The sequence below is a fragment of the Rhinolophus hipposideros genome (genome assembly GCF_964194185.1).
Source record: "Rhinolophus hipposideros genome assembly, chromosome: 12".
Taxonomy (NCBI): domain Eukaryota; kingdom Metazoa; phylum Chordata; class Mammalia; order Chiroptera; family Rhinolophidae; genus Rhinolophus; species Rhinolophus hipposideros.
Window position 1 is genome coordinate 22,011,313 of NC_138058.1, and position 13,236 is coordinate 22,024,548.

General features: G+C 35.5%; 1 protein-coding gene across 2 annotated transcripts in view; it reads left to right on the forward strand.

Annotated features, from left to right (window-relative positions):
• The window catches only part of LRRTM4 (leucine rich repeat transmembrane neuronal 4), a 712,979-nt gene extending 700,692 nt beyond the window's left edge, over positions 1-12,287 (forward strand). The window contains exon 3 of one of the 2 annotated variants that reach the window (XM_081068379.1): positions 11,035-12,287. In XM_081068379.1, the coding sequence (XP_080924505.1) occupies positions 11,035-11,256 (222 nt within the window). In that variant the 3' untranslated portion in view covers positions 11,257-12,287. The remainder of the gene's footprint in view (positions 1-11,034) is intronic. The other variant, XM_081068378.1, reaches the window with a different exon arrangement.
• Positions 12,288-13,236: the final 949 nt, after the last annotated feature.

The window sequence follows — 13,236 nt, forward strand, 5'->3', positions numbered from 1 at the left end:
TTTAAAGGGACTTTTTTTTTTTACCTTTGTAATTAGTGATAGTAATGGTTCCTTCCCATTGTCACCTACTTCAGCTTTAGTTATGAAGTATGCCTCTATAGAAATTTATATGCCTCTTATAAAAGTTTCTATTCAATTTGAGTTAAACTGTTCAGATTCTTGAGAGAAGCAAACAACAGAATTTCAGTACAGTGTAATATATCCCCCCAATGAGTTTCCTTCATTCCATGTATCACACCCATTATCTGTAAATAAAGTGCAGTTTCCAACGCAATCAGTGACCAGTCAAGCATGTGAATGAGGCCATCTTTAAGCAGCATTGTGCTGTGCTACAGAATGAAGTCCATCAGAGAGCTGATGGAACACAGGGACCATTTGCAAAAGCTCTAAGAACACACTTACAAAAATACCAAATACACGTTAAGGAGAACTTAAGGATACTTCGTTTTGACTGCTGGAAAGGAAACAATGATACACACAGGGAGCCAGGTGGTTAATGTGCTGTACGTTATTACTATAAAGTACAAGACCTCAGTCTCTTAGGTCGTCAGAAACGACAGGCAGTTGATTACACAGAGCACTGAAGAATAGATTTTAAGAGTAAATGAGCAAAAATCTCTGATATGCTTTCAGAGCTTGCCAATTTACTGGGCTTTTGAATTCTTGCTATCGGGCGGTCATGCAGGAGGGAACTTTACAATGTTTCTGTTGTTGTTGTTTGTTTGTTTTTGTTTTCTTTTTCCTGCTAGAGGTTCTAAGGCCATCTCAAATGCAGGAGCCCCTTGTCATTGAAGAAAAAAATAAACTAGTCCAACTGTAATCGCAAGGAGAAAACAGCAGGAGCCTTTAGTCATTGAAGAAAAAATAAACTAGTCTAAGTGTCATAGCAAAATAAATTTCCTGAGTTCAGAGACGATACAATATATAAATCTAAAGTTCTGTTGTTAATGCAGGTCCCTTGACATTTGAATCGACTTAATTTGAAGACAAATACCAGGGTTTCTTAGATATGAAATTGTTCGTTCTCATTATAGTTCAACTTTAAGGACTTTAGTTTACATTGACAATTCAATCGTCCTCCTGAGTGAGTTACTGGTTTTTATCTGTGATTAACCTGGTTTTCCATAAGGGTCTGCAAGACCACATGTTACTCTTGTATTCGCTGTTCATATATGTTGGTAGATTCAATTATCTGCTCATTGCAATGACTGGTGCAAGATTATGCACGGTACTACAAGAGAGTGGACAAAACCATGACCCATGTTTCATGTTTATTTTGACCGTTTTCGTTATTTGGCTAATTTAAAGAAAATGAGTCATTCTTTTAAATGAAAGTGTGCAACAGATGTTGTTGTCAATGAATGATGTTGTCAATGGAAATAATTTAGTGATTTTTTTTTGTTGTTTTTGAGTTATACTATTCCACCTATTTATGAAAAACAAGTAAGAGTGGACTATGTAACTCGTAGGAAGGTCTTCTTCATAAAATTCTTCCTGCTGAAATGTCAGAGCAAAGCAGTTTCATTTCTATGCTTTTTCTGAGTTTTGATGACTCATGACACCAATCACAGATATGTCTACCTATTCGACACAATGCAAAATCCTCAGGTTTCTTAAAATAGAACTTGCAGACAAACATTTTGTGCCTGGACCTATATTGATTTATAGGTAGCAGTCTATATGAGTAAGGGAAAAAATATATAGATTTGGGGTAAACCTAACTTAATATTTAGTATCTAGTAATTCATCCATGTTGTCTTATAATTTAACACTTTGCTCTCACTGTCAGCACAGAAATTAATGTCTAAGGTCTAAAACAACTCTGCATCAATCACAGCTTTGACGTATTATGCATTTTTTCAGATTTTTTTGAGAACAGAATTGTATATGCAAGGTTATATCAACATTTTGTTTGATGAGAAATTATCTCTTTTTTTACTATTTCTTCATGACTTGCTGAAGATAGTGTTTGAGTTCCATCAGAAGTTAGCGTGCCTCTTCTTAAACACAAAGTGATATATATTTGTTTAATTTTATCATTCATTGAGAAAAGCAGTGAATTATATAAATTAAGAAAAAAGAGAATCATAAAAGCAAGATGGGAATCTAGGCAACTGCTGATCACATTGAAATAAACAGTAATTTGAATATGTGCTTTGATTACTTTTTGAAAGCATCCTATACTGTAATTCCTCGTTCTTTTTTAAAAAAAATCACAATGTGACTCAGTAGACACACTCTTACATGCACACATACAAACTTGAAACACAATTTTTTATGAAACAATTTCCTTATATGATATACTCAAATACTTTCTATTTTAGTTAATGTAGTTTTAAACATGATTATCTGGATTCACTAAAATTAATTTTATAACCTGCTAATGAGTTGTAATCCATTGTAGAAAATACTGTTTTAATCTATACCTTTAAAAATGTGAGGAGGTGACTTTTATCTTAATAAGTATAGAGGTGTTAAAATTTAATTCTTATACGGATAGTGAATTTGTGTCAAAACTTTATTTAACATATTAATGAGGATACCAGGAAGAGATTGAGTTTGAAGAGTATTTCAGGAATATATATATATATATATATATATATATATATATATATATATATATACATATATATATATACATATACATATATACATATATATATATACTTAGTTTCATATATATATATATATATATATATATATATATATATATGAAGAATGGATTCTGAAACTAAGTTTGTAAGTTAAATATAAGACTGGTTAACTTAGTACAGAACAATTAAGCTATAAGACCTTGGAGAGTTAACTTCTCTACCAAATTATAACAATTTATCAATTGCTGCCGTTTAACCTACAGAAAGAGTCAGATATAGCCCTGTCAGAAGACAGACGACCTACCAGTTATTTTAACAAAATATTTACATAAAGCAATAGTAACTAAATATAGTTATTAGTTAAGTTCATGCAAGGCTGAAAAATAGTGCCATCATAGTATAACAGAGAGCAACTTCAGGAAAAACTACCACCCCAACCAGCTGGAGGACTAAAGTACTAAATAAAGTTATTGGAATCATTAAAATCAAAAGCTTGGAGGAGGAGTTTTGTGGAGATGAACCTCAGAATTTCCTGGTGCTTGAGTCTCTGAGGGGGACAGAATAGGATCAAATTTTGGAAAAGCTGCAAATATCGGAAAGACTACAGACTGGAATCACCTGTTATTATGGGAAGATACTGCTACAGCCAGAATGAAGTGCTATTGGGGTTACTCCCTGGAGAGGAAGAAGCAGAGAGGAAACCCACCCTGGGAGCAATTCCCTCTGTCTCTTCCCATCTCCCCTCAGTGGTCCCCACTAGCAAAGAGAGAGCGGCAGGTCAAACAGAATTACAATTTGCAAAGCCCCACCCCAACATCATAAAGCCAATTAGAGAAGAGTGGTTGGAACCTAGGGACAATAGTTTAACCTGCCACAACCGCTAACCTTACATGAACTTGAAGTGTTTGCAATTTTATCATCTGAGGACTGCTAATCAAGAGTGTCGGATTGGATCTAGTGGGTTATGAGAAACACTCTAGCATGATATCAAGAATGAAGCAATCATCATCATTTTCCTTTTTCTAAGCTTAGGGCACATATTTGTTTATCAGAAATTTGTGATTAAAAGTTGCAAAGTGAGTCAAACACACTATAATTGTAATATTTTCTGCTTTATCTATTAAAAGGATTTCTGTAAACCATTATTCAGGACTGTTACTCTAAAATTAGACACATATTTGGCTTTTTACTTGAAATAAATAGCATTATATATTATGACCCCAAAAATGTACCCAGTTTCATGATTCTAGAGTTCTTTTGTCTAGATTATATAGAATTGATAGAAATAATCTATGAAATTATGATTTGTTCTTAAATTTTTTAAATTTATTGGGGTGACAATTGCTAGTAAAATTACATTGATTTCAGGTGTACAATTCTGTACTACATCATCTATAAATCCCATTGTGTGTTCACCACACAGTCAGTTCTCCTTCTATCACCATATATTTGATTCCCCTTACCCTCATCTCACACCCCCACCCCCCTTAACCCCTCTGGTAACCACTAAACTATTGTCTGTGTCTATGAGTTTTTGTTTCTCATTTGTTTGTCTTGTTCTTTTGTTGTTTTTGGTTTATATACCACATATCAGTGAAATCATATGGTTCTCTGCTTTTCCTGTCTGACTTATTTCACTTAACATCATACTCTCAAGATCCATCCATGTTGTCACAAACGTTCCTATATCATCTTTTCTTACCGCCAAATAGTATTCCATTGTGTATATACCACAACTTCTTTATTCATTCATCTATCGAAAGACATTTTGGTTCTTTCCATGTCTTGGCCAACGTAAACAAAGGTGCAATGAACATTGGAGCACACGTGTCTTTATGGATAAATGTTTTCAGATTTTTTGGGGTAGATACCCAGGAGAGGGATTGCTGGATCATATGGTAATTCTATTCGTAATTTTTTGAGGAACCTCCACACTGCCTTCCATAACTGCTGCACCAGTCTGCATTATCACCAACAGTGAATGAGGGTTCCTTTTTCTCCACAGCCTCTCCAACACTTGTTACTGTTTGTCTTGTTGATGATAGCCATTCTGACTGGGGTGAGGTGATATCTCATTGTGGTTTTTATTTGCATTTCTCTGATGATTAGTGATGTTGAGCATTTTTTCATATGTCTATTTGCCATTTGTATGTCCTCTTTGGAGAAATGTCTCTTCAGGTCGTCTGCCCATTCTTCAATTGGGTTGTTTGTTTTTTTGTTGTTGAGTTTCATGAGTTCCTTGTATATTTTGGATATTACCCCTTATCAGAGGAACTGTTTGCAAAAATCTTCTCCTATTCAGTTGGTTGCCTCTTTATTTTGTCAGTGGTTTCTTTTGCTGTACAGAAGCTTTTTAGTTTCATATAGTACCATTTGTTTATTTTAGATTTTACTTCCCTTGCCTTTGGAGTCAAATTCATAAAATGCTCTTTGAACCCAAGGTCCATAAGTTTAGTACCTATTTTTTTCTTCTATGTAGTTTATTGTGTCAGGTATTATGCGTAAGTCTTTAATCCATTTTGAATTAATTTTGGTACATGGTGACAGATAGCAGTCCAGTTTCATTCTTTTACACGTGGCTATCCAATTCTCCCAGCACCATTTATTGAAGAGGCTTTCTTTTCTCCATTGTATGTTTTTTGCTACTTTGTCAAAAATTATCTGTCCATATTGATGTGGTTTTATTTCTGGGTTCTCAATTCTGTTCCATTGGTCTGTGTGTCTGTTTTTCTGCCAATACCATGCTGTTTTGATTATTGTAGCCCTGTAGTACAAGCTAAAGTCAGGGAGTGTGATACCTCAAGTACTGCTCTTTTTTTAAGATTGCTTTGGCTATTCGGGGTCTTTTGTGATTCCAAACAAATCTGATGATTTTTTGTTCTATTTCTTTAAAAATTGCCATTGGGATTTTGATGGGGATTGCATTAAATCTGTATATTGCTTTGGGTAATATGGCCATTTTAACTATGTTGATTCTTCCAATCCATGAGCACGGAATGTCTTTCCATTTCTTTGTGTCTTCAATTTCTTTTAAAAATATCTTACAGTTTTCATCATATAGGTCTTTCACATCCTTGGTTAAGTTTATTCCTAGGTATTTTATTCTTTTTGCTGCAATGGCAAAAGGAACTGGTTTTTGTATTTGTTTTTCTGAGATTTCATTGTTAGTATATAGGAATGCAATGCACTTTTGTACGTTGATTTTGTAGCCAGCAACTTTACTGTATTCATTGATAGTTTCTAACAGCTTTTTGGTGGAATCTTTACGGTTTTCTATATATAGCATCATGTCATCTGCAAAGAGTGATATTTTAACTTCTTCATTCCCAATTTGGATGCCTTTTATTTCTTTCTCTTGCCTGATGGCCCTGGCAAGGACTTCCAACACTATGTTGAAAAGCAGAGGTGATAGGGGATAGCCCTGTCGTGTTCCTGTATGTAGAGCAAAGGGCTTCAGTATTTCACCATTAATTATGAGATTAGCCGAGGGCTTGTCATAGATGGCCTTTATTATGTTAAGGTATTTTCCTTCTATACCTATTTGATTAAGTGTTTTGATCATAAATGGATGTTGTATCTTGTCAAATGCTTTTACTGTATCAATTGATATAATCATATGATTTTTGTCCTTTAGTTATTTTATGTGATGTATCGCATTGATGGATTTGTGGATGTTGAACCATACTTGTGTCCCTGGGATGAACCCCACTTGGTCGTGATGAATACTGTTTTTAATGCATTGTTGTATTCAATTTGCTAGAATTTTGTTTAGTATTTTTGCATCTGTATTCGTCAGAGATATTGGACTATAGTTTTCTTTTTTTGTGTTGTCCTTACCAGGTTTTGGTATCAAGGTAATGTTGGCCTCATAAAATGAGTTAGGGAGTACTGTCTCTCTTCTTCAATTTTTTGGAAGAGTTTGAGCAGGATTGGTATTAGATCCTCTTTGAAGGTTTGGTAGAATTCACTAGTGAAGCCATCTGGTCCCAGACTTTTGCTTTTGGGAAGGTTTTGGATGACTGATTCAATTTTTTTACTGGTGATCGGTCTGTTTAGATTTTCCAGTTCTTCATGGTTCAGCCTTGGAAGGCTATATGTTTCTAAGAACTTGTCCATTTTTTCTAGGTATTGAATTTGGTGACATATAGTCCTTCATAGTATTCTTGGATAATCCTTTGTATTTCTTTGGTGTCCGTGATGACTTCCCCTTTTTCATTTCTGATATTGTTAATTAGTGTCTTCGCTCTTTTTATTTTAGTGAGTCTAGGCAAGGTTTTGCCAATTTTGTTAATCTTTTCAAATAATCAGATCTTTGTCACATTAATTTTTTCTATTGTCTTTTTGTTCACTGTTTCATTTTGTTCTGCGCTGATTTTTGTTATTTCCTTTCTTGTGCTGACCTTGGGTTTCACTTGTTCTTCTTTTTTTAGTTCTTTAAGGTGTAACATGAGGTTATTTATTTGGGATTTTTCTTGTTTCTTGAGATAGGCCTGTAATGATAAATTTCCCTCTTAAAACTGCTTTCGCTGCATCCCAAAAATTTTGGTAGGATGTATTTTCATTGTCATCTGTTTCTATGTATCTTTTGATCTCTCCTATAATTTCTTCTTTGACCTGGTCTTTCTTTAAAAGTATGTTGTTTAATCTCCATGTATTTGTGTTTCTTCCTGCTTTCTTTTTGCAGTTGATATCCAATTTCAAAGCCTTGTGATCAGAGAATATGCTTGGTATGATTTCAATCTTCTTAAATTTGCTGAGGCTGATTTTATGTCCCAGTATATGGTCTATCCTTGAGAATGTTCCATGTACAATAGAAAAAAATGTATAGTCTGATGTTTTAGGATGAAGTGCTCTATATATGTCAATGATGTCCATTTCATCTAATGTGTCATTTAGGGCTGTTATTTCGTTATTTATTTTCTGTTGGATGATCTATCCATAGCTGTCAATGATGTGTTTAAATCCCCTAGTATAATTGTGTTTTGGTCAATTTCTCCCTTTAGTTCTGTTAGTAGTTGCTTGGTATATTTCGGTGCTGCCTGATTGGGGGCATAAACATTGGTGACTGTTATGTCTTCTTGTTGTATAGTCCTCTTTACCATTATGAAATGTCTATCTTTGTCTCTTGTTACGTTTTTCACCCTGAAGTCTGTTTCATCTGATATCGGTATGGCTACACCTGATTTTTTCTGGGTACCACTTGCTTGGAGTGTGAATTTCCACCCTTTCACTTTGAGTCTATGCTTGTCCTTGTAGCTAAGATGTGTCTCTTGGAGACAGCATATCGTTGAGTTTAGTTCTTTGATCCAATCTGCTACTCTGTGCCTTTTTATTGGTGAGTTCAGTCCATTTACATTTAGGGTGATTATTGATATGTGAGGATTTCTTGTTATTCTGTCTTTAGTTTTCTGGTAAGACTATGTCTCCATTGTTTCTTTGCCTTTTGTCGTTGTCTATTATTTCTGTGTGGTGGTATTCTATGATGTTTCCCTCTGTTTCTTCTTTTATTACAGTATATATTTCAATTCTGGATTTTTTTGTTTTGAGTGGTTACCCTTAAGTTTATGTCAAAGAAAGTTTGATACTTAGAGTATTCCATTTTCTTCAGCACGCTTACTTTCTCCATTCCCATATTCCGGTTCAGGCCTTTGCTCTCCCCCTTTTTATGTTTTCGTTGCCACAAACTGTCCGTGTTAATGGTGGTCGAATAGCCTCCTTTAGTTTTCTTGTATTGCAGGTCGTGTACTAGAAAATTCCCTCAGCTTCTGTATGTCTGGAAAGGTCTTTATTCCTCCTTCATATCTAAAGGATATCTTTGCTGGATATATTATTCTTGGCTCATAATTTCTCTCTTTCAATAGTTTGAATATTTGGTTCCACTACCTCCTGGCTTCTGGAGTTTCTACTGAAAAGTCTGATGATAATCTAATGGGCTTTCCTTTGTAGGTTACCATCTTCTTTTCCCTGGCTTCCTTGAGGATTGTTACTTTGTTGTTGATTTTAGACAGCTTCAGTACAATGTGCCTTGGAGAAAGTCTGTTGGGATTGAGGTAATTGGGTGTTTTATTTTCTTCTTGGATTCGAGAATCCAGTTCTGTCCACAATTTTGGGAATTTCTCATCAACAAGTTTTTGAATATATTCTCTGTTCCCTTCTGTCTTTCTTCTATTCTGGTATGCCCATTATTCTTATATTGCTGTTTCTGATGGAGTCCGAAAGTTCTTATAGCGTTCTTCATTTCTTTCAAGTTTAAAGTCACTTCTTCCATCCATGTAATTTCCAGGTTTCTATCTTCGATGTCACTGATTCCTTCCTCCATGTGGTCAACTCTACTACCTAAGCTGGCTATTTCATTCTTAATTTCTTCTATTGAGTTCTTAATCTCTAGAAGTTCTATTTGGTTCTTTTTTATAATTTCAATCTCTTTCGTAAAATGCTCATGTTGTTCTTTGATTGTATTTCTGAGTTCATTAAACTGCCTTTCTGTGTTTTTTTGCATCTTGTTGAATTTTTTCAGAACTGCAATCTTGAATTCTCTGTCATTTAAGTCATATTTCCATATCTTTAAGTTCCTTTTCGGGACTTTTCACTTTCTTTCTGAGCTGTCTTGTTGCCTTGGTTATTCATGGCAATTACTGATTTATTATTTCTCTTCCTAGACATATGCAGGAGTGGGTTCTGCAACAGGTTGATAGGAAGAGGTCCTTCTTTTGTTTTCCAGTACTTGTTGGTAGAATATTTTATTTCTTTTTCTCTCTCACACGGTCATGCTATGTTTTCTCTGGACTATTCCAGCTTCTCACCTAATGGGGGGATTCCCTGGGAGATGAGCTTCTCTTCTGTTAATAGTTCACCTGGGTCACAGGGCACAGTGTCCATTTGGGTATGCGGGGAGCTTTTGAAGTTCCAAAGCTCTTCTGGCACCAGATTCAGAGCCCCTATGTTTCAGCAGTTCTGTTTACTCCTGCAGTGATCTGCCCAGATAGGTGGGACTACGAGCGGAGTGAGTTGTGAGAGGTGGCCCAGAGCAATGGCAGCAACTACCACCCCAGCCGGTCCTGCTTCCACAGCTCCCTCCCCTTTTCAGGAACTAGATGGGCTGAGGAATCTTTCTTTGTCTGCGGTCCACAGTTCTCAGAACAGCAAATATTCTGTTCTTTTGATCTGACCCTACTACTGTTATGTTTCTAACACCAGGCAGGTGGGGGCGGGGCGAGCTCTGGGTAGGTAGGGAGGTGGTGGCTAGTCTCAGTGCCTAAGGCTTCTGTTCTCTGCTCAGCAGTGAGGGCTTAAACCACCATTTTCAGCCTTCTTCTATCAGTCTTTTCTTTGATGTATCTGCCGTGAGCACTGGATTCAGCTGTGTTATATGCTGCCCCCTCAGCCCTGTGGGCCATAAGTGGCGGCCTAGCAGTCTGAGTTCTTCCCTCACCTTTAGCTGTGGTAGTTCCGGGATACCCCGAGCTTAGAGCACTGAGCTAGGTCTGTGTCCTTCGCCCGTGTGTCTCTGTCTCCGTACTCGCCCAACTTTAGTTGAATTCAGTAGTGGACCTCTTCGTCTTGCCTGTCTGCTGTGCAGGGAGTCCTTTGTGGAGTTATAGATGTTTGATTAGTTGTAAATTCCAGGGGAGCTATACAAAAGCTTACCTTACGCCATTTTGATGTCATCTCTGCTGTTCTTATAATTTTAAATGAAAGTGTTGTATACCCATAAAATTCCATTTGTATGTAAACATGTTTTTTAAAGTAAGAAACTCTATATGTTTACACTTGTTTTTACACAAAACAGATCATACCATATATTTTTGCACCTTAACCTTTTCACTTAATATCATATCCTGCCATATTACAACAGATTACTACTCCCCAATCTTTGTATTATCTGCTTTCAAACGTATGAATGCACCTCATACATTTTAAATGTCCCTGTTGATGAGAATTTGTTTTTTTCTAACTCTCCATTATGATAGATAGATGATAGATAGATAGATAGATAGATAGATAGATAGATAGTTAGATAGATGATAGATAGAACAAGCATTGAAAAATGTATGGTTTTATGAAAAGAAATCTTTATGATTTTATATACAAAGTATATAATATGTACTTTATATATATTTTATAATATATTTTTATAATATGTACACTTTATATACGTGATTTTATATACAAAGTATATAATATGTACAATTTACATATATTTTTATAATATATTTTTATAATATGTACACTTTATATATATTTTTTATATATAAAAAATAATTTTATATACATAAAACTATCAGTTAAATACTAACAATCATTCTGTATAACTCTTATTAGTAATTGAATCAGCAGTTGACTGAAAACAGCATGAAAGGGAAAAAATACAATCCAGTAAGTGTCATCTTCTTCTTTCCAAAGCATTTTTATAATCAGTCCTTCTCTTTATCACACACAGATACCGCACCATGTGAAGCCCTTGCCATATTACAGCTATGACCAGCCGGTGATCGGGTACTGCCAGGCTCACCAGCCACTCCACATCAACAAGGGCTATGAAGCAGTGTCCCTGGAGCAGGACGAAACCCCTAGCCTGGAGCTCGGGCGCGACCACAGTTTCATCGCCACCATTGCCAGGTCCGCAGCACCGACCATTTACCTGGAGAGATTAACAAACTAACGTGGAAACAACTCTTCATCTGGGACTCAACGTGGGGGGAGGGAGGGCCTTCATCTTAAAGGAGACTGGGTGTCCAAAATCGTACAGTCAAGCGGGTTCATCGTTCCTACTAAAACATTTATGACATAGAGGAAGGGAAAAACATCCACTTAAAGAGGGCAGATGTACCTGCAGCAGCATAACCGGGAGAAATACAGACCTTTCTTTGCTTTAAAACATACAACTAAGAAACAAAAATGCTCCTGGATGTAAATAGTAAAAGTGTCGAGTTCTTATAAAAATAGATTTCACCCTAGCTATACATAGGTTTGTTTGTATATTTGCTTTTTCTACACTGCATGGTCGTTGGGCTGGAGAACCAGAGGGTGGGAAAAACCTGGGGTGGGTGGGAAGTTGGGGAAACAATACAGTTTTCCTTGTTAGGTGTGTGTAATTTTCAGACTTTATTTCAATTGCTTTATTTCATTTTTCCGTTAAAAATGCTGTTTGTTCTTGTTTGGTTTGTTTTCTTTCTTTTCTTTTTTTTTTTTTTTCCCCTGTTCAAGTGATTATGTTTCCAGTTCTAAACACGGGCATTGGAGTTTATGTTGTACCAAAAGAAAATTTGCTTTACCACAGACCACAAAGAAACAACGTTCAACAGAATTACTGGAATGAAAATCCAATAGAATCTGGATGAATGATCCTTCCAGACACACGGTGTATACAACATGAGGAATTTTGATTTTTATTCCAATTGGTCATCCTCACATTACATTATCACTATGTAAGAAGCCTGAAAGGGGACCTGTAAAGACCTCCGATTGAAATGACCAGCAGAAACACTCTCATTTGAACTAGGGGTATATGAAGAACTGTGGTCATGTGGTCAGCGAAGAAAACTGCCAAGCTGACAAATTTCTAAACACAAGGTTATGTGTAACATTGCTTTTTAAATTATCATTTAGCTTTTGTGTAATTTTTGTCAATAAAAGAAAAAATGTGAGAAAAAATAAATATATTATTTTGTGGTTGGTAAACCACAGCCCACCTAAAATTGAGTGCTTTATCTCTATGTTGTGAGATCCTTCTGGCCTGCATCAGGGCAATTCAAGAAAAATCAGTTGGTTTCCATCCAGTACCTTCTGTGTGTGCAGGTAGGGACTCTCTACAAGTTGTAGAAAAGAAGTACGAGACATGGCTCATGTAGTAACTCATTTCGCAATTCTTCTTTAAGACATAGGATGTCATTCAAAATTATATAACAATAGGAGTAAGAAAGTAAGCATTCATGGAAAGGTTAGAGGTAGTACAACATCCTAGAAGAAAAAGAACTGTGTGGAAATTGATTATCTGAAACAACCATAGTTATCATCAATTTTTTTAACAAAGAGATAACAGTGCACACATCACTTTCACTTGACTTTCTCAGTGCTGTGATGCTGTATGTCAGCAATTCTCTGATTTATTATGAACATTATCTTAATCTAGCCACTGGTCTGATTTGCCTAGTTCTAGTTTTAAAACATGAAATTATAAAATTATGTCATCCTTTGTTAGGTCAGGTTTTGCATTCTAAAAGGTGCTAATATATGTCAGTGTTAGTAGATTTTCTGAAGAACTGAGTTCATAGCTATCCTCCATTTAATTCCAAGGTCTACTGAAATAGTTATAAAAGAGCCTAGTAAATACTTTTGCATCAAATTAAAGCAGCATAGAGAACTGAGCATGTTTGTTTTTCTCAAAGTCATTCTGTTGTACAACTATTTTAAATTATACTTGAAATTAAATTCTATCTTAATTGATTAAAAATATGTCATATTAAAGAAAATTCTATCAAAGGGAGTTTTTTACATTGTAACATAAGGCTTTTGCTGTCAAACTCTGCTAAATTTCCTGTTAGCATTTATAATCTGGATTACTTTATATCTGGGTATGTGTCCTAACCATTTAGGTAGAATGAATTGACTAGGAATTTAAAAGTGAAAGATAATTTCTCGG